At 41.8% G+C, this 22,844-nt stretch overlaps 2 protein-coding genes across 2 annotated transcripts in view; one reads left to right on the top strand and one right to left on the bottom strand.

Annotated features, from left to right (window-relative positions):
• LOC120554235 (gastrula zinc finger protein XlCGF8.2DB-like) overlaps positions 1-22,844 on the bottom strand; it is a 147,610-nt gene that overhangs the window by 99,946 nt on the left and 24,820 nt on the right. The window lies entirely within an intron of this gene.
• Positions 1,335-17,752, top strand: LOC120554215 (zinc finger protein 2-like). The gene is made up of 3 exons (XM_039792961.1): positions 1,335-1,938; positions 5,950-6,204; positions 16,141-17,752. The coding sequence occupies exons 1-3, from the start codon at positions 1,698-1,700 to the stop codon at positions 17,472-17,474; spliced, it is 1,830 nt and encodes a 609-aa protein (XP_039648895.1). The 5' UTR covers positions 1,335-1,697; the 3' UTR covers positions 17,475-17,752.

The raw sequence follows: 22,844 nt of genomic DNA, 5'->3' as shown, positions 1-22,844 counted from the left end.
CAAATGTAGCTGAACGCAGCATGGCTTTTTTTTTTTTTTTTAGGCTGAAGGACTTTTGGCTCTGGACAATATTTTCATATTTTGTCTTGTTATATGGTGGTGACAGAAATCTTCAGGGGCATCCAGAGAAAAGGAACAATAGCTGTATAGTATGTTGGCTAAATGTTTCAATTGACCAACAATCCTGCACAAACTACTGTACAGCTCCTCCATTTGAAAAAGAAATATATTTTAACATATTTTTCATATTTCTTTTAGGGCCGTACAATTACTACATCGTCATCGCTACACTACACCGACATGGGGCTCGACATGCTTGACTCGTTTTGTTTTTGTCTTTTTGTTTTGTTTTTTTTTTTTTTTGTTGGGCTATACAAACATACGTATATGTTTACCACCACACACTCCTTTTTCTTTTAAACACACACATTCACCACAATACACTTCTATACATATACTCCATTCCTTGATAATGTGGTGGATCAGCTATTCTCAAGATATGTTTTGCTTTAAGAGAAGGAGGTTAAAGGATGTGTTTCTGTTCATAAAGTGAGCCATGTTTGAAGAATATTATTTGACTTAGGAACATTATATTAATTGTTTGAGGAATTTCATGATTTGATGTGATGTTTGAGGCATATTGAACAATGTTGATTTATTGTTGGCCAATATCAGTTTTAGGCTGTGATTTTTTATCTGTGTTAATTTGAACTCTTCAATGTATGTGGACGCAATGTCTTTTGAGTAAAAATGCAAATAAAACTCCAGCAGTTCATAACCACTGTCTTTAGCTCGTTTAAAAATGGAAACTTTTGTATGACTTGACTTGTGACTTGCTTGACCAAAGCTATGACTTGACTTGACTTGCTTGATTGTCACAAAAAATGACTTGGACTTGCTTGAGACTTGAAGGTTAAGACTTGAGACTTGCTTGCGACTTGCCCATGTGTGACTTACTCCCATCTCTGCACTACCAATCTTATCGCAGTCACAATGCATCTCTGTGCGATTACATAACCGCAAAAATTGTGCGATTTGAATAAACCAAAAGGTGTTTTTTGTTATCTAAGTTAGTGAAATATGAAGTTATTTTGAAGAAAAAAATGCATTGCACATGTTTTGTCCATGTATATCTTCTTATGCTCGTTTAACTTTGTGTTCAAGTTGAATAATACACATTTCACAATTGCATGAACCTATTTCCTGCATTTTCCCTGATAATCACATATAATATATAATAGACTGTCACCAGTGAGAGGCAGCAATGCACTATCGGTGCCTAGTCTGCCCGACATTAACAGAAGAAGAAGAAGAAGCCTGCCGGAATTATACACCAACAAGAAAGATCTACTCAGAGAATTGCAAGAAATTTGCTTGGAAGAAGTGTCTCTGAAAAGTATTTTAGAAGTAGGATCAAGCGGGAGGGGAAAACGTTGTTTTTTCAAATTTGTAATAGACACTGGGCTATATAGCCGGATATAGTGCTAATATAGTAGATTGCAGCAATGCAACTTATTGGATGCCGGCTGCCGTAAAATCCCAGAGAAGAAGAAGAAGATGAAGAAGTACACCAACAAGAAGAAGAAGAAGAAGACGAAGACGACGACGACCGGAAGTAGATATATTGTATTGTGGATAAGTTGTAACGTTGTTCATTTGACAATATTAACGTTATTATTTAGGTTATTTCAGGAAAAATGGGTCAGTATTGCTGCATTGTGAACTGCTACAATAGGTCTCACGATCGACAGGGCAAACGCCTGATAAATGGTATTAGTTTTCACCATTTTCCTACTTGGAAAAAGACGCAAGGAGACCTGGTGTCCGACCTCACAAAGAGGCGTCGCATGGCTTGGGTCGCCGCTGCACGGAGGAAAACCATCACCTTCGACAACATTTCCAAAGACATGCTTGTTTGCTCACGGCACTTTCACAAAGGTAAGGTATTATTATCAAAGCTGGTGGGGGGGGGTCCTTTTTGCTTTGCTCTGTAGTCCACTCCGTTAGCATCGCGGCTAATCGCGATTAGCAATTTTGGACAGTTTCATGACCTGGTCAGTAGGTTTTCAGCTGCCAGAGTTAACTACATTTACATTGAATGTATTCGTTTAGCAGTGAACTAAAGTTCTGCTGTTCAGATTAAAGCAGCAAGTACGTTGCTGTGTTTTGGGAGCAAGAAGTTAAAAATAAAAATATTGAGATAACTAAGTTATTGAGATTCTAAGTGAATATTTTAAAGTTTCTCATTACTTTCAGATTCCTAGTCAATATTCTAAGTTCCTAAGTCAATTTATTGAGATTGTAAGTCAATATTTTAAATGTTCTCATTGCTTTGAGATTCTTAATCAATATTCTGAGTTACTAAGTCAAAATATTTAGATACTGAGCCAATATTTTGGGATATTAAGTCAATATATTGAGATACTAAGCCAATATATTGAGATTCTAAGTCAGTATTTTAAATTTTCTCATTACTTTGAGATTCTTAGTTTATATTCTGAGATACCGAGTCAATATATTGAGATACTAAGTCAATATTTTGACCAGAGGTAGTGGTGACTAAAATAATTTTGTAGACATAACAATGGATTTTGCCACTAAATGTTGGTGTTAACTTTTTTTTTTAATACAATTTCACTTTCTACCTGGCAGAGGCTGATTTACCAAGGGATCCTTCAAAAGGTGTAGGTACTTTACAGTTGATGACAGTTGATATTTAATCTGGCAAGTCGCGGAGCTGAAGTTTTACAATAACTGACCGGCTGGCTCGCCGTGCTTTCATGCTGCATCGCTTACAGAGAATGAGCTGAACAGCTCGCTGACCTGCTGCCGCTGGGTCCGCTGCTGCGGATTGTGGGGGAAAAAAAATTTGTTTCAAATCAGTAATGTAGACGTAATGAGGCACATAACGTGAAGTTACATGGCATTTTATTTTGTTTGAGTTTAACTTGTCCAGTGGGGCAAGTACATTTCTCTTCCACTCGCCCTACAAAAAAATCCACTTGTCCCGGGCAAGCGGCCAAGCCTTAATGTCGAGCCCTGGTTGTGTAGCTGTTAGCCAAATCAGCATATCAATTCTCGATTAGCAATGTCACATCGTTTATTCATCTAGATTTTGGTGGATAGACTAGGTTAGTGTAATACTGACATTTCTAGAAAGCATCAGTCAATTGACACACAGATGCAGTGGTAATTCCTAGCTATAGTCTCCTCTGCACTGGACCTTAAATGTTATTCTCAAGCTGTAGCTCTGTAGCTTAAATGTTAAAATGCTGAAATGCTTTAATTATTAATAGCTTACATATTATTAGCTCTGTAGTTTCATTGTTAATAGCTTGAAGTTATTCTATTGTTGTAAGTCGCTTTGGATTTAAACATCGCTGCCAAATGACTACATAAATGTTAGGGCTGAACGATTTTGAAAATAATCTAATTGTGATTTTTTTTCTTTTTTCCCAAAATATTGCGATTCGATATACGATTTTTTTCTTTTTTTTTTTTAAGCTCTTTGTCTTCTGCAGGGCTGTAGAGTGTGACCAATTTGGTCCAAAATTTGTAAGGGTGCGACTACGATTGTTCCTAGGTCGCACCGGTGCACTTAACGTCCTCGCATCCGCCGCCTCTCCACGAACGAAGCGATGCCGTTTATATCGATATGGTTTAATGTTGCGTTACATGACCCATTCCTTCTGTAAAGCCGTGTGTGTGTGTGTTTGGATCTCTCCTCTGTGCAGCCCTGCCCCCATTCACTCGCAGCTCCACTGCAACATGGAGAGACACAGTGCCGCCGGTCCAAACTGCTGACATTTGTCTACAGTTTTAATTGTTATTAACACAGCTGTATATTAAGTATGAGAGGGAAACCTGTATTGGTACCAGTGTTTCCGCTGGTAACTCTCTGTTATTGCGGCCGCCACGGCGAAAAGCACATTAGAAGTTATTAAATGCAACTAACTTCAGTTGGTTGAGTAATAGCGTGTAACTCCTCATTTCCACCAGATGCGGAACGGCTATGAACGGCTCCGCTAAGCGCATCTGGCGTTATTCTGTTCGAGGGGGCAGGACCGGTCCGGAGCTGTGCAGGGGTCAGAACGCAGCCGTTATGCAGCCAGTGGAAATACACACATTGACTTTAATGGAAACCTAATGACCCCGCCGCCGTTCCACAGCCGTTACGCAGCCGTTACGTAATACGTGTACGTTACGTGTATTATTCAACAAAAACTAGCAATAAATCATTGTATAGTATGAACAACACAAGATTAGATAGATTAAACAAACTGTTCTTTCCTGGAGACCAGACCTGGATGTGATGATGAAATTAATTAGGTGATGCATGAATGTATATGAATGACATCTTTTATTTAACTACTTCAATCCCAGTAGTATATTGAGCACTGACCAAGCCTGGTGTAAACATTCTTATGAAAGTCAGAAACAAATCGCACTAAAGTGCAGATTGCAGAAAAATAAAAACAAATGTGGCTTTACCACACTTGGTAGTATTTAGATTATTAAATTATTTACATAGACATATGTACACATGTGGATTGCACTTTTTAAACACAGTCTTTGAACTTTACTGGACAGTTAAATAAGTAAAAATATATACATCGGTGTATTTTCTTTTACAGTGAACACAGACCAGCTGCCTCCAGCCCCTCCCTCCCCTCATGAAGTTGCGTGCCGTGTGCATGACAGCGTCAACGACGCTGCACTTGCTCAGAGCGGCTATCGTTACGTTAGTAGTGGCATGCAGGTGTTGCAGTGGGATTAACTGTACTAATGAAACTGTTGAAACAACGCAGCCACGCTGCTATGAAAGCTCCCCGAATGTCATTTATCAGTCTTGTTGTTACCCCTCTTACGCCGCCTTCACACTGGCAGTTGAAATCAGCTCCAATACGGCTTCGAAACGACCGGAAGTCATTCATTTCCTATGGAGATTCGCAGACCGCATGCGACTGGGTCCGAACCGGGTCCGAACGAATGCGGTGCGGAAGAAATCGTGTCAGTTGGTCATTCGGAGGCATTAAAAAAAATTGAACTCTTGCGAAAGGCTACGGACGGTTCCTATCCGACGGAAGTTAGCGTTGCTATGGTACTGATAAACAAACCTGCTAATTGGTTAGCTAGCAACAGACATCGAACTATTGACATTATACCGCTATATCACATTTAACCGATGTGACATGTCAACGTCCTGGGCAACTTCTCTCCAAGCAGCAGCCATAGGAGGTTCGAGTTCTGAAGAGAGGCCTTGCTCGTGCCTTAGGTGAGCATGGCTGGTCGTCCTAGCGACGCCACAGGAAACTGCCGTGACCTAACGTGACACACACACACACAGAACATCGATGGTGTGTTGTTTTTCGAGCGCAGATGTGAGTGGCGCATGCTCAGATTTAAACGGTTTACGGCATAAACGTGTCTTCCATAAAATAATAAACCTTTCTATTTACATGCATTAACAGAAGATGGACATCATTTCAAAAACGTTTTAGCTGTCTATGATTGTTTGATCGCTAACGTTAGCTCAAAAAGCCGTTAGCATCTTGTAGGCTACTTGTCGCAAAGTGACGCATGCGCAACTCCCATCTGCACTCGTCGCAAAGTGACGCATGCGCAACTCAAATCTGCGCTCGACTCACTTCGGGCAGTGAGACCGCCGTCTGTCGCTAGCAGTGGTGACGCAGTGATTAGCGATGATTCTCTCTGACCAATCGGTAGTCTGCAGGTTTTCACGTCACCTTTTGGTATCTCCTCAGCTCGCTTGGAACCTCGACGTGGGTGATACTAAAAAAAAGGGGACTTTTTTTCGTAATGGAAAACCAAAAAAGTAGAGTAGAGTCGAGGCAAGTCGAGCAGGTACCATGTAATGGAAAAACGCCATAAGTCACACAATTGCTGCCAGCTACGTAACAGAAATTCTGTTTTTGTTGTTGTTTTCAGGCAAGCCAGCATATGAAATGTTTCAGTGCGACCCTGACTGGGCGCCGTCGCTACACCTTGGTCCCACAGGCGTCGGTGGCAATTCTGCCGGATGTAAGCGGAGGATTCAACGGCAGCAAGCTGCAGTTGTGTCACCCTTTGCCACACCTTCTGCCGCCACATCTGATGATGCTTGCTGTGTCGCACCTGTTGACTCATCCGATGACCCACCTGTTGACACACCCATGGCCGATGACACACCCTCTGACTCTGCAGGTGAGCCTCCGGTGACATGAATTTTTTTTAATTGATCGGCGGTGTAAGCGCTCACTCCACAGACCAGGTATGAGAAAATATCAGGGAAACTGAGGTTTGGTAATAATTACTACACCCTACTCTGTGTTCATAGGGATCGATTCCGCCTATGTCCTTTTTTTTTTTTTCCCAAGTAGCCTTAGGCCTGTCGCGATAAACAAATTTTGCTGGACGATAAATTGTCCCAGAAATGATTGCGATAAACGATAACATTGTTGTTCCGAGACCATTTTCATCTAATATAATCATAATGGCATAAAAATGCAGGTACACCTTTTCAAAGATCAATGCACTTTTATTTCTAAAGAATATTTAACACTGGAACTGGAAGACATTTTAAATATCCACCATATGTCTTTGATCTCCTTTAGTATGTCGTCTTTCACGCTGCTGTACAGTTGTGGAATTGCCGTTTGTGACGCGTATGCTCTCCCAGGCAATTTGTACTGGCTGTCAAAAGTTTGCAGCATTCCTCGAGTGTTTGTGCGATAGACTACAGACTCTGTACTACATTTAGCAATTATTTATTAAACACTAAATATTACATTTAAATAATATATAATTCATAAATTATATCTATCTGGCTATCTGCCACATGGCGAGTAAATGTTTGTACCAAAATAGTTCTGTTTTTCAGTCTTCATTTTGGCAAAGGTGCAGCTAATTTCTTCTGCTCCTCTGCAGGTCGGGACTTTTGCGGGCCGACACACACACACACACACACACACACCCAGGCGCAACTCTGACACACTTTCTGCACTCTGGTCCTCCAGTGTTTGAGAGAGAGAGAGAGAGAGAAAAAAAAAAAAAAAAAAAAAAAAAAAAAAAAAAAAAAAAATGAGGAAAACAAGCATGCAAATGGGAATTATCGCGGCAGGAAAAATTATCGAGCTCATTTTTTTTATCGTGCGATTAATTGATTTGACTATCGCGACAGGCCTAAGTAGCGTTGTTTGGCTTCATTATTAAGTTTGTCAGTATACGGTATAGCCAACTTTTTTTTGGTCACGGTCAGAGGTGTCAAGTAGCGAAGTACAAATACTTTGTTACCTTAAGTAGAAATTTTGGGTATCTATACTTTACTGGAGTAATTATTTTACAGCAGACTTTTTACTTCTACTCCTTACATTTTCACGCAATTATCTGTACTTTCTACTCCTTACATTTTAAAAATAGCCTCGTTACCTATTTCAGTTTGGCTTGTTTTCATTCCAGTTTGTCATCATTCAAAAAACACACACACACAAAAAAAATACTATCCAGATAAATCACGTCATCCCGAGCGAGTGAATGTGATTGTGGTTGGATAAGAAGTATAAACATATACCATTCCAACACCTTATTGGTTTGTACGCAATCCATCGCACCTGCACAGACCCGGTGCTAATACGGCACCGGTGCCTTAACGACGGTTATCTACCGGACCGAATAGCAACGCGGATTTCGGTGCCTTATTAGGTGCTACTTAAATGACTGCACTTCTCTCTGATGCTCCGTTATTTACATACACTTCTGGTGTACTTACAAACTTTCCAATCCATCGGTTTATGAGTGCATAACCTATTTGTACTAGTGTAGAAGTTTGGTATCATTTCGGGCATTATTAGTGGGGTCATTTACGAGATACATCACTGGATCCATTAGCCTCTGCGCTAAGCTATTCAGCTGATAACGCTACTCTACGCTAACTCTCCCAATGTTCGACCCAGGTGAAAAAAGCTTCTGGGGGGGTGTTTGGCTCGAGGTCATGGGGCAAAGGACCCTAGGGTGAAATTACTCCGAACCATCACTTTAATTATTTAGCTATAGTAGCTGTGAATGGTTTCCAGTTTAAGTGTCCTCATATTACACACCTGGAAATGATACTTTATTTTCTACTGCAGCCAATTGCTGCCCTAACGAGGAAATATTAGCACGGTTTCATTATACATTTTATATTGTTCTGTCGGTATTGTTTTGAAATATTTTCTAGTTGTTACAAGAAACAGTTTCTTTCTTTCTTAACTTTACTATACATAATGCACGGTTAAAGCATTGAACTTGCTTACTTTATTATCTCAGTCTTCATAACATTTGGCGCTAGCCAGATTACACTTAGTCTATGTCACACTCTAAGTGCTCCCTGAAAACACTCAAAGTAGAAGGAGCAATCCCATTGTTACAAAAACAGTTATTGAACTGCATAAATCAAAGGTTTATTGCCAAGTTGGTTTTTACAAACAGTTTTTGTGTGTGTGTGTGTGTGTGTGTGTGTGTGTGTGTGTGTGTGTGTGTGTGTGTGTGTGTGTGTGTGTGTGTGTGTGTGTGTGTGTGTGTGTGTGTGTGTGTGTGTGTGTGTGTGTGTGTGTGTGTGTGTGTGTGTGTGTGTGTGTGTGTGTACAGGAACGAAATTCATAAAAGCCAGTTTTTGCAATTAATAAAACAAATATATGCCTGGAATTACCAGACTTTCGCAACATTGTTAAATGTATATTAAACGTACAATATGTCATTTTATGCCGCTAGGGGCATAGATATAGAACAATATATATGACATGTAATTCTGACTTGCCATTCCAGGATGGAAGCACTTGGCGGCCATCTTACCAGGGTTAAGTTTTAGAATTGCTTCCATTGGAATCAATGGGGAAAGAGACTCATGTTGTCTTTATTATCCTTATATTTTTCTACCAATACATCAGTAGTGGTTTTAATTCAACGTAATGACTGTAAGACAACTGTGCCTTTCTAGAAAGAAACAAAAAATAGAGATTTGGGTGGAATTTTGATTGATATACAGTGCCTTGCGAAAGTATTCGGCCCCCTTGAACTTTTCGACCTTTTGCCACATTTCAGGCCTCAAACATAAAGATATAAAACTGTATTTTTTTTGTGAAGAATCAACAACAAGTGGGACACAATCATGAAGTGGAACGAAATTTATTGGATATTTCAAACCTTTTAAACAAATAAAAAACTGAAATATTGGGCGTGCAAAATTATTCAGCCCCCTTAAGTTAATACTTTGTAGCACCACCTTTTGCTGCGATTACAGCTGTAAGTCGCTTGGGGTATGTCTCTATCAGTTTTGCACACATCGAGAGACTGACATTTTTGCCCATTCCTCCTTGCAAAACGCGCTCGAGCTCAGTGAGGTTGGATGGAGAGCGTTTGTGAACAGCAGTTTTCAGTTCTTTCCACAGATTCTCGATTGGATTCAGGTCTGGACTTTGACTTGGGCATTCTAACACCTGGATATGTTTATTTGTGAACCATTCCATTGTAGATTTTGCTTTATGTTTTGGATCATTGTCTTGTTGGAAGACAAATCTCCGTCCCAGTCTCAGGTCTTTTGCAGACTCCATCAGGTTTTCTTCCAGAATGGTCCTGTATTTGGCTCCATCCATCTTCCCATCAATTTTAACCATCTTCCCTGTCCCTGCTGAAGAAAAGCAGGCCCAAACCATGATGCTGCCACCACCATGTTTGACAGTGGGGATGGTGTGTTCAGGGTGATGAGCTGTGTTGCTTTTACGCCAAACATAACGTTTTGCATTGTTGCCAAAAAGTTTGATTTTGGTTTCATCTGACCACAGCACCTTCTTCCAAGCGTTTGGTGTGTCTCCCAGGTGGCTTTTGGCAAACTTTAAACGACACTTTTTATGGATATCTTTAAGAAATGGCTTTCTTCTTGCCACTCTTCAATAAAGGCCAGATTTGTGCAGTATTACGACTGATTGTTGTCCTATGGACAGAGTCTCCCACCTCAGCTGTAGATCTCTGCAGTTCATCCAGAGTGATCATGGGCCTCTTGGCTGCATCTCTGATCAGTCTTCTCATTGTATGAGCTGAAAGTTTAGAGGGACGGCCGGGTGCCCGTTAGATTTGTAGTGGTCTGATACTCCTTCCATTTCAATATTATCGCTTGCACAGTGCTCCTTGGGATGTTTAAAGCTTGGGAAATCTTTTTGTATCCAAATCGGGCTATAAACTTCTCCACAACAGTATCTCGGACCTGCCTGGTGTGTTCCTTGTTCTTCATGATGCTCTCTGCGCTTTACACGGACCTCTGAGACTATCACAGAGCAGGTGCATTTATACGGAGACTTGATTACACACAGCTGGATTCTATTTATCATCATTAGTCATTTAGGTCAACATTGGATCATTCAGAGATCCTCACTGAACTTCTGGAGAGAGTTTGCTGCACTGAAAGTAAAGGGGCTGAATAATTTTGCACGCCCACTTTTTCAGTTTTTTATTTGTTAAAAAAGTTTGAAATAGCCAATGAATTTCGTTCCACTTCATAATTGGGACCCACTTGTTGATTCTTCACAAAAAAATTACAGTTTTATATCTTTATGTTTGAGGCCTGAAATGTGGCAAAAGGTCGAAACGTTCAAGGGGGCCGAATACTTTCGCAAGGCACTGTAGCTGGTGAAAATGTAACGTTAAGTGCGGCTGGTCTGTTAGGCTCCGTGTTGCTGGATGTGGCTACTGTTGATTTGTGTAACGTAACTTTACTCTGTGTAACGTTACAGTACTTAAATTTAATTTAACTGAAAACTTAACACAGATTGAGTGAAATCAGCCGCAGTAGTCTATGTATGTATGTCAATATTAACGATGTGTTTAAAAAAACTGTTATAACGTTATTAAATGTCTTATTTGAGGTAAAAAAATCAATCAACTAAAACTGACATCTCAGCCGGTCTGTTAACAGTTGCTAGGCAACGTAACTAGCTAGCTAGCTAGTTCACCAACTTTTCTGTATTTATAGTTAAAAAGAGAAGAGAAAAAATACTCTATCTACTCCTACTGACGTGTGGAAAGTGATGGCAGCCTCCTGGTCTCTTTGGTCCTTCTGGTAAAGTAGTTAGGTGCTGCACAGCTGATAACCATACTTGCTGCCATAGGTTACAATTGTAAACTGTACCCTAGTAAGATGGCGGACAGTTATGCCATAAGTTATGACGTCATGTCATATATATATTGTTCTATATCTATGGCTAGGGGTCTCTCAATCAAAACAATTCTATTCTATTCTAATTATGGGAATTGTAGTTTTCCTTGTTAAACCCCATCGTCGATTAGAATGCATCTGTTCATGGACGAGTTTGCTCTTTTAAGTTTATTCACGTTACGTTTAGTAACGGTTATTCATGTCATTCTAATAAAATAGCTGCTGTTTCCCAAACATACTTAAGTTTTTCTTGATTTGTATTGGTAGCTGACCAGTTAGTGAGCAAGCAAGCTAGCATTAGCCAGTAGGGTTGGGTACCGTTCACACATTTTTACCGGTACCTGGAATTCGGTTTCGGTACCCAACGCTACCTTTTTTTTGGTACTTTCCCTCTCTAATAACAACAAATGTGTTGTTAAGATAATTTAATACCTATTTATACTATTTGCATACAACATTTTGTTATTAATTTAGAAGATTTTATGCAAAATGGTTCTGTTTTTCAGTCTTTATTTTTGGGAAGCTGCAGCTGGCCTACTTTCCAATGTTCCTCTGCTGTCTGCATGTCAGAGCTTCGCGGGGGCGGGCCGAAGCACGCACACAAACACACAAACACCGGCGTACACACCAGACGCCAGCCACCACGTCCCTTCTATTTACTGATAAACCTTGTTTCCTCAGGCTAATTAATTAGCTAGTAAGTGCCGATTTTTGGCAGCCAGCCTTCCAAAAGAAGCAAAATGAAATCAAAATGTTAACCGATAATCGACCGTTAACCGATAAGCAGGAAACGGAGTCTCAGTTCACCCGTCCGAGACACTCTGACACACTTTCCGCACTCCGTTTCCGTGGACAGCTGCAGGCTTGTACCGGTGTTGATGTTCTATGCATAGCGGTGGACACATGCAGCCACTTCCCTAAAACCGCATGCGCGACCAACACAAGAACACAGCAGCTACACATTCACTGTAGTACTGACGTAATTCGGTCGGTACCCAAAAAAGTACCATGTTCATTACCCAGTCCCCAATTAGCCAGCAGCTAAAACCACTATATCACAATATATTTAACATGTCAATGTCACCTTTTTGACAATTTCAACACCGGGACGAAAGGGGTTCGTTGTAATGGAACAGTGGTGAGAAACGGGTTTGGGTGGCCGTTTGTTGTGGAGAAGAGATCTCCCAGCTGCCCGGAATTATCTCCCCCTCTAATTAGACTTCCGTGGAAAGTGGAGTATCTAACTGTCTAACACCCAGAATGGGAATTATCGAGTGGTGAGGGAGCCAGAGACGGATGAGCTCACAAACGCAAGCACCATTGATTTTAAGAGGTAAATGGTTATATATTTAGCAGTCTATATGTTGTTGTTTTTTTTTCTTCTTTTTTTTCAAAGCAGGGGTCTCTCTCTCTGCAGTCTGTAACGTTACCTCTCTCTCCCAAGTGAGGGAGCAGTACTGCAGAAGGTGGCAAATGTCGGAGCTGACATCAGCGTTGATGTAAAAAGTCCAATAAATCCGTGAATGCACAGGCATTTAAGTGATATTCCGCAGTTTTGGTATTAAATCCCTTCCTTTTGGTCTGAGACAGAGACAACACTGAGTAAAAGTGCGGCCGATTTTGTGACGAGATCAAGTAGCTCTGCAGAGGTCTATCAAAACAGCTCCGCCAACCGGAAGTGCAGGAAATCAGGGTTAAGACTGTAAACAAAGAGAGGAGGGATAACGTTAGGCTAAGGCTAAATTCTTATCGGTTAACAATTTGCAGCACATTCCTCACCAATGTACAGTCTTTAGCAAACAAAATGGATGATCTTCAGCTGCGGATCACCACTGGTCAATGTATTATGGACTGCAACATCACTAGGGCTGTTGTAACCAATTCCGAAAGTCCAACATAATTCGAATAGTAAAAAAATCAATACTATTCGAATGCTTAAATTACTATTCAACTATTTGATAACTAACATTCGCTAAGCTCCCTCTTCTCACCTTGGCCTACCCGCATGTTGTTAAGTTATGTGTGTGTTCATAACTAAATAAAGACACAGAGAGCTGTGTGTATTCCACGTGAACGTTTACTTGAACTTGTCCCGTCTTAAGTAAGAATGTCCCCATGAATGCCATCTTTCAACAACCCTCAGAGGCAATACACTATTGGCATAGTCTAACAAAGCGAACATTTCCCAATAAAATATTGTGTCAATGTTACTTGGCTCCATAGTTGTAACAGTCTTATCCGGCGGCACCTGAGGTTGTGGTTCTGATCCGTCCTTCTTCTGTGTGGATGATGTAAGACCTGGGTGTTGTAGCCTGATGAATGACTGTCCCTTGTTTTTCCTCACTTGGAAGCCAGACACTGCAGTGGTAGCAAGGGGCGGGCTCTGTGACGCAGGTTGTAGCGGCTTTGTTGTTTCTGCTTCGCCCGCTTCTCCACCTTCCTGAATCCTCTAATGTTCGGCCAGCGTGGGAGCAGGGATGCTGGAAGCTGTGGTATGGTAGTGCGTACACTCTGTCTTGCAGTATCTGATAAGTTTTGCACAAACTGGGTCAGCTTTCTGTTTCTTGAATTCCCTTCAATCTTGCTTCTGTGGCAGGAAGGCTTTGGATGACCGCGTCCACAAAGACTTTAACCTCTGCCTCGTTGTCTTTTTCCTCCTGTGTGAGCGTGTGTTTTACAGGGGCTCTTGATAAGGCGTCTGTGGTTATGAGGCACTTGCGTGTCAAAAGTGAACTTCATCAGCCTTAGCCGAAATCTCAGCACCCTGGGAGGGAGTTCATCTAGAGCCTTAGTACTCAGAAGTGGCACCAAAGGTTTATGATCAGTCTCTAACTTAAACTTCAGTCCCAGGAGGTAGGGCGTCAGTCGTTCCAAGTTGCAGCTAAGGCCTCCTTTTCGATCTGTGCATAATGTTTTTCGGCCTCAGACAGGTCTCTGGAGATGAACATAATGGGCCTCCATGTTCCATTTGTCTGTTGTTGGCTGAGGACAGCCCCCAGACCAAAGGATAAGGCGTCAGCCGACACGCAAGTCTCTGCAGTGCTTGAATAAGGTGCCAGCACCCGTGGTGAACTCAGTTCGTTTTTTAAGTTTCTGAACCATCACTCTCCTCACATCCTCGACCCCAGTTGGTTCATGCATCTCCATAATGGCTCTGACCTTGCCTGGGTCAGGTGTCACGCCCTCTGCTGTGACTCGATGGTCCACAAACATGATGCCCTCTTTTGTAAACGGACATTTTTCGTTCAGTGTGAGCCCTTCTTCCTTCAACCTCCTCAGCACCATGTGTAGTCTCCCATTGTGTTGCTGAATGTCTTTCCCATACACGACTATGTCGTTCGCATTGCACAGCACACCATCGCATCCCTCCAACATCTGCGACATGCAACGCTGGAAATGTTCCGGAGCTGATGAGATCCCGAATGGTAGGCGATTGAATGCATATTGCCCAAATGGGGTGATAAGTGATGAGTCTTTCCAGGCTGAGCCTTCGGTGCCACGACCATGCCCGCACACCAGGGTGTGGGCTGGGTCACTTTAGAAATTACTCCCATTTCCTCCATCCGCTTCAGCTCAGCCTGCACCTTGTCCCGCAGTGGAAGAGGCACCCGGCGTGGGGATGACAGGGCAAATGGGACAGCACCTGGCTCCAGCTCGATTTTGTAAGGCTCCATCAATTGTCCCAAACCTGAAAACACGGTAGGATACTGCGCTTTAAAATCTTCTTGGTGGGCTTGAACTGTGTGGACACGCCTTATTAGCTTGAGTGATTTTATATCAGGGAGTCCCAACAGTGGCTTCGACAATCCCTCCACAACATAAATGTCATGTTCTGTTGTTTCCTTTTCAATACTCAGCTCACCTCTAAAGCGTCCTTTAACTTCCAGTCTGTGATTTCCTGGTCAATACAGCACTTTAAGTGGCGGCTGCAGTGTCCCATGCTTCTTAAAAGAGTAGTTGCTGCTTGATATTGCAGTGACACTTGCTCCAGTGTCCAGTTTTTCCACAGTTGTTTCCCCATTCAAGTGCAACGTCTCCATCCACTCTTCCTCTCCCTCAGAGCACATTTCTCCTAGAAAAGCAAAGTCCTCGTCCTCTTTGCTCTCCTTACGTGCCTCTGTGATGTCATGGACACCGCCAGTCGACCTACATTTCTTTGCAAAGTGTCCCTTTTTGCGACAACTCCTACACTCTGCATCACGGGCGGGGCAATCCTTCCACATGTTTCCTTGAAAGTCCGCACCTGCCACATTGTTTTTGCGTCAGTTTTCTCCTTAGCTGTCTTCTGCCACTTCATATGCTTTTTGCGTATTGCTTCAACATGTTCTGTAGCTTGTTGTGTCCCTCGCAACACTGGCTGCTGCTTTTTCACTGCTGCTACTACTGTCTCACTCTCGTCATGGCTTTTGCTAGTGTTAAGTTAGCGTCCAACTGTAAACTTTCTGACAATTTAGCATCTCTGATGCCAATCACAATCGTTTTAACATGACTTTAAAATCGACATCCACCGAGCCAAAATGCTTATGCTTATGCTTAAGTTTATACCTAAACCCTCCATGTCAGTTGTTGTGTTGTCGATGCGTGCGCCCAGTAGGGCAGGCTGATATGACGATATATTTATTGTCAAAACAATATTTAAAAAAAAGAACAAGTAAAAAAAACTTGCTATATTGCAACATTGTTATGAACATGTGACCTGGCTGATATAGCCACAAGTTCTAAAATCATCATTGCGTGAATATAACATGTTATCCTGGTACTGTGGTGAAAGCCGTCCTTCTTAAAAGGAAGGACAATTCCGTCATGAAAATTAGATGGTGTGAAGGGCAGGACGGTACAGGAGCAGGTAAAGTTAGTAAAGCAGATGATGTCATTATGAATCTACATCCATTCAGAGTAAATAAAGCCAATTAGCAAAGTGGTGTTGAGATTCACATGGTATGTTTGTGTTTCAGCTTTACCTTCAGATGTCCAGATGGTGATTGTTGGTGAAGAACATCAGCACGAGTGGAGCTCCAGTCTGGACCAGGAGCACGCAAATCCCCCACACATTAAAGAGGAACAGGAGGAACTCTGGACCAGTCTAGTGCGAGAGCGGTTTCAAGGGCTGGAGGTGTTCCCATACAGTCCCGTTCCTGTGAGGAGTGAAGATGATGAAGGGAAACCTCAGTTCTCACAGCTTCATCAAAGACAAACTGAACAGATGAAAACTGAAGCTGACAGAGAGTACTGTGGAAGACCAGAACCAGCCAGGACCTCAGATCCAGATTCACAATCACAACCAGATACTGATGACGGGACTGGAGACTCTTCTGAACCTGAGACGGATGACAGTGCTGATTGGAACGAGACCAGAGAACCTCAGTCAGGTTTAAACTCTCTGAATAATGATGAAGTCCTTGTCAGTGATCTGAGACGTAGTACCGGTGAGCAACGGTGTGGGAAAAGATCTGGCACCAGTAGACTTCTGAAGCGACACGGGAGATCTCATACAGGAAAGCGACCATTTAGCTGCTCAGTCTGTGAGAAAGATTTTAAACAGAGGGGACATTTACAGGACCACATGAGAATCCACACCGGAGAAAAACCATTTGGCTGCTCAGTCTGTAAGAAAGCTTTTACCGTGAATGGAAATTTACATAGACACATGAGAATCCACACAGAAAAGAAAGCTTTATTGGAGAGTGTATATCCACAGAATCACATGATGACCCACATAGGAGATAACACTTTCAGCTGCAGTATCTGTGACAGAATGTTCAACAGGCCTCGTCAGCTCAGAAAACACAAATGTGTTGGTCAGATGGAAACAGAAGCCGACGGAGAGGACTGTGAAGGACCAGAACCAGCCAGGAACACGCATCCAGATTCACAATCGCAACCAGATACTGATGACGGGACTGGAGACTCTTCTGAACCTGAGACGGATGACAGTGCTGATTGGAACGAGACCAGAGAACCTCAGTCAGGTTTAAACTCTCTGAATAATGATGAAGTCCTTGTCAGTGATCTGAGATGTAGTACCGGTGAGCGACGGTGTGGGAAAAGATCTGGCACCAGTAGACTTCTGAAGCGACACGTGAGATCTCCTACAGGAAAGCGACCATTTAGCTGCTCAGTCTGTGAGAAAGATTTTATACAGAGGGGACATTTACAGGACCACATGAGAACCCACACAGGAGAAAAACCATTTGGCTGCTCAGTCTGTAAGAAAGCTTTTACTGTGAATGGAAATTTACATAGGCACATGAGAATGCACACAGAAAAGAAAGCTTTATTGGAGAGTTGACCTCCACAGAAACACATGAGGACCCACATAGGAGAGAACCCTTCCAGCTGCAGTATCTGTGACCGAATCTTCAACAGGCCTCGTCGGCTCAGAAAACGTTAAAATGTGTTGGTCACATGGAAACAGAAGCCGACGGAGAGGACTGTGGAGGACCAGAACCAGCCAGGAACACATATCCAGATGTACATTTACAACCAGATACTGATGACGAGACTTGACACTGTTCTGAACTTGAAACTGATGACAGCAATGCTTGGGAAAAACTGAAAATGCATGAAGTTATGAGATGTAATGTCGGTTCCTTTTTTTAAAAGGATGACATTCTATAATTAGAGTCTTAGGCTTTAATATGTCGTTAAATATTTAAATATTTTTAAAATACATTTAAAATTAAAATATTTTGACAGGTCTGAAAAATTGATTGGATTGTGAAGTTAATGCTACGGTTTATAGAATTTCAACGATTAATGCAACTTAAACTGGACTTGTTAGGAAACGAAGCAAACAGCCAATCCATGCAACCCCAGCCCTCTCCAAAATGGCAGCAGTACTGTAGTAACAAAGAACAGCCTCCCAGCTCTTTCTCCCAGCAGACTCTGCAGTCTTCACGCCTAACGGTTCTGCCATGAATCTACACGTGTGGAGGTACGTACGTAGATACGGACCTTCCCAGAAATTTAACGACACGCCATGACACAGACCGCAACCACTTTGATTGTTCTGCTTGGGCTGTTCTGCTTGGGCTGCTTGGGACTGGGCTTGGTCACGTTGCATCTGCCCCTACTCCTTTCTGGGTCTAACAATGTGAAATCAAGGAAAGGGTTAACCTTTCCTGTTACGGCTTTCCGACTGTGGTCCGTAAGCACAGGGGAGACACTTTGTTCCTCAGTCTTCGCCCGTGAGAGTTGGTACTCGCTCCGAGGCTAATCCTGTCACTCTTTCACGCGCTCTACCACACACTCCGTAGCATTCACAATGTGGCTTTGCTATTTTCTATATATTTATATATACACTTCAACGACACAGACACACCAGCGAACAAGTATAAATCCTCACAACGGTGTTGGCCACTTGCGTACCATGAATCTGCCTTATGTGTGGAGTGCTGTCATATCAACATTCCCTATAAAGGAGTGATGGCCAAATTAAGCTTTGTGATCAATTTTCTGTGTTTTCTGAGCCCACTAGATGGCGCTCTTGGTTTGAAGAAAAAAGCTCAAGGAATGGTGTTTTTGTGTTCTTTCAACCCTTGTTGGACAGGGAGTTCTATCGAGTGGGGTTCAGAAACTGAAGAAAATGGGTCACAAAGCTTCATGAGGCTTTATTTGGCCATAGTTACTATTAAAGGAACACGCCAACTTATTGGGACTTTAGCTCATTCACCGTAACCCCCAGAGTTGGATAAGTCCATACATAACCTTCTCATCTCCGTGCGTTTTGTAACTCTGTCCGACGACCCGCCGGTAGCTAAGCCTAGCGCGGATCCTGAAGGTCATCAGTTCCAACTAGCCTACTGCTCCGAATAAGTGACAAAATAACGCCGACATGTTCCTGTTTACATGTTGTGATTTGTATAGTCGCAGCATGTACAAATAATGTGACATGAGACACAACCATCTTCTAACCGCATATAAAGTGGGAACTATATTCTCAGAAAGGCGAAGCAGTGCTACTTCTGCTACTTGGGCGGAGTGTAGACGCTGTGACTATACAAATCACAACCATGTAAATACGAAAATGTTGGCGTTATTTTGTCACTTATTCGGACTTATTGACGTGAGAAACCTGTCTGAAAGTTGGAAGTCTTCTGGTAGCTGTGCCAAGAGAAATCTCAATCATTCCGAATCTTGCAGAGACGGAGAGCGTAGGTATATGTAAGGAGATAACATGGGCACAGGTTAATTATTGCTAACTAAAATGCTAGTTAACATTAGTAATTAAACCTAAACAGCTCCTGTAAGTCAAAACTGCCTGCAAGCTTCTCCTGTACTGTACGGTAAGTCCTCTACTATTCAACCGGAAGTTACTTGGTTATGACACAATCGTTAGCCTATTTTTACAAAAACGTCTGCTACGGAGCCATAACAAGTACAAGGTAATGGAGCCTTATTTAGAAATAAACAATGGACAAATAGTCTTTTAAATGCTTCAGATATAAAGTTATTCGCTGTCAAAATGAATGGCAGTCAATGGAATGCTCACGGGAGGAGATCGTTTTGTAGCATCAAAATGGCGCCATAGGAGGTTCGAGTTCTGAAGCGAAGCTTACCCCCTTGGACTTATCTAACTCTGGGGGATACGTTGAATAAGCTATAGTCCCAGTAAGTCGGCGTGTTCCCTTTAAGGCATCAGTCTACTGAAAGTAGCCCGATACAGCAACTCTTCATCAGCGGATGGTGCGAGTGCCTGCTCGGAGTAAACCAGTTAGCATCCCGTAAAATGGACAAAGTCTACCGGCTAACCTGACAACAACTAAAGAACAAAAGAAGCATTCACCAAGCTAACGACAAGGACTGAAGCCACGAGCTTCCTCCAGCCTGCCGGATTTGGGATACAGCACAACAGAGACTGCATCATTTGAACTCAAAACCACAATTCTCCCAGCCTGGCTTTCTGACGACAGAACAAAGGATTTCTTGCTGTGGTAATGTAACCGACCGGGCTAGCATTACCAATAGCAACAAAGCGGCTAAGCAAAGCTGTTAACTGTTTAACTTCTTTTAATGTACATTTATTGATTTGATTTAATGCCATCCAGACCTATATGGTTGTAATGTTTGTTTAGTCAAGTTTTTGGATAGCCACACTGCTACGTTGATGTTAGTTTAGGCCTCACATCGATAACACAGCCTGTAAGTAACATCCTCTGCCCTAACCTGGTACCTTAACGTACACACATTGGGCCTCATTCACCAACCGTTCTTACGAAGAAATGTGTTCTTAAACCCAAATGTTTTGTTTTCTTAACTTGGATTTGTTCTTAGCCAAGAACAAAATCTACGAACACTGAAGAGCAGTCTTGCGCACATTTGAGTGATGACAATTTGCTCCAAATAATTGGTTACAGCATTTTATTTAATTCTACAGTTGTTTACAATGATAGTATTGTACTGTAATGTATTTCTGATCATTTGTTGAAACAAAAAAACATATTATGCAAAAAAACACTAACACTGCAATTCACATCAGCAATTAAACTGATTAAATCCTGCGTTATTTGGTGACCGCGCTATTTATAGGGCCAAAATGCAGTGGTAGAATGTAACAATGTACAAATTCTTCGTAACTGTACTTAAGTAAATTTTTCACGTATCTTGACTCAATAGTGTATAGCCTACTTTTGACTTTTACTTTGTTACATTTTGCAGCAATTATCTATACCTTCTACTCCACTACATTTCTACAATGTTCCATTACATTTTCTGATCAGTTTCCCCCCTGCCAAGTGAAGTGAAGTTTGGTTGCCGTAGATACTGTATATATGGGGCACCGCTGATCCAAGCCGGCTCTGGTACGGCAGAGCCCGGGCGCAGCGCCGCTGACCCTCGGTAATACAGCCTCCAGTAAAAGTGAAAATGAAAGTTTTTTTTTTATTATTCTCGTTTTTGATTCATAGTTGCCATCTATTTCTCTCCACAGCGTCGTTTACTCCTCCGCCAGGCTGCGTAAGACGCGTTCATATCTTATTTATTTGGCTGGACCTTTTCACATGTCCCCATTTGCGCTGCTTCACACACTTTATTTGCTTACTTGCATGGTTAAAGAAAATAAAATCCATCCATTAATAAAACCAACCGCATTCGGATTCTAACAACATATTTCCGTTTTATGCTGGTTAGGATAAGAACTTCTTTTAAAAGCCAGGCCTTGTTTGTGGTAGTGGACATCTTCTACTTTTACTGAAGTAAATATGTCTCTGGTTATTTGTACTTTTATTTAAGTACTGAGATTCAGTACTTCCTCCACCGCGACTCCGACAACCATCTCTAACGCAGTCTCCCAGGAGGTCCACAGGAAGCGTCATGTCCTTATATGGGAATTTGCGGGGCGTTATCTTATGCTAATTAGGAACAACTGGCTTTAAGTTACGAAGACGTGGGATTCGTCAATCCAAAGAACACAGGTGCGAAAAATTCTGCTGTTTAAGAACACGTCATGAATCCGACGTAGACTTCTCTTAGGGACTTTCTTAAGAACATATTTAAGAGAAAACTTAGGAAGATATTGGTGAATGAGGCCCATTGACTTTAAACCTCCAGGCATACACACTTGAATAGTTAGCAAAGCTCCCCTCTTTGATTGGGCTCGGACATAGAACATGCCATGAGGACACTCAAGTCTCCCTTTTAAATGTTCTCTGTCCATGCCAACCCATGTTGCCTCAACAAAGAAGCATCCAGCTTCAATTCAGCCATCTTCTTTTAATCGCATGCTCAGCACCCCATGCGGTCACAGATCCGCCATCTTGTATTAGTCGGTACAACTAAAACCACACACACACACACAATTTTCCTCTATAGCTTAGAGCTTTCAGTTAAATTAGATTTTTTTTTTTTTACTTTTGCTTTATTCATTTTGTTAATAAATGCTATGGAAAATACATGTTGTCCATGTAACTTTGTACAAATAGGAATTTTGCCTACCTCTTCTGTGACAAGAACTCCTAAATCCTTGAACTTTTGCTACTTATTGGTATGTTAATTTAGGTTATTAATTTGATGATTAATTCCAAATTGATAGTTTATTATATTTTATGAGACTTAAAGCAACACTATGTAATTTTTACCTCTTCGGTCTCCCAAATCTCATTGGAACTACAGCTTGCGCGGCCCACCACTTCAGTCCCCCTACAGGTTGTCTCATTGGAGAATTTCACCCAACTTTTGTCTTCATAAAACAGCAAAATTTCAAAGTGGCTTGTTTGGTGCATATTTTTCCATGTAGCTCTTTCTCGAACCTCCTTCGCTACCAGATGGGTCTGACCCATGAGTTTGCTGTGGGGCAGGGGGAGCATTGCCCCCCTGGTGGCTAAAACGGGTAATTTCATTGTTTAAAAAAGTGAGTGGAATAATTATGTCTGGCATGACCAGATATTTTATAAATATCTTAAATAACACAAAACTAAATTGTGGTAGGTAATGCATCTGATTTCATTGACTGCTTTTAGTAAAAAAAAAATATAAGGACTGTTGCACTATGCCTGCACATCTTGTCGTGCCAAGGTTGCAATAAAGGTTTCCTAAATGCCATGTATATAAATTTGATCTCATCTTACTAATTGATTGCGGGTTTTGTGTGGATTTGGACTTTTATTTTGTTTAAACGGCGAAGTGGAGAGGCTTTGTTCACCTGTTTGCTGGCTGGTGAGTG

The sequence above is a fragment of the Perca fluviatilis genome, chromosome 24, assembly GCF_010015445.1.
Source record: "Perca fluviatilis chromosome 24, GENO_Pfluv_1.0, whole genome shotgun sequence".
NCBI lineage: Eukaryota > Metazoa > Chordata > Actinopteri > Perciformes > Percidae > Perca > Perca fluviatilis.
The sequence above is the reverse complement of the archived record's forward strand: the minus strand, read 5'-3'. Positions and strand labels throughout refer to the sequence as shown.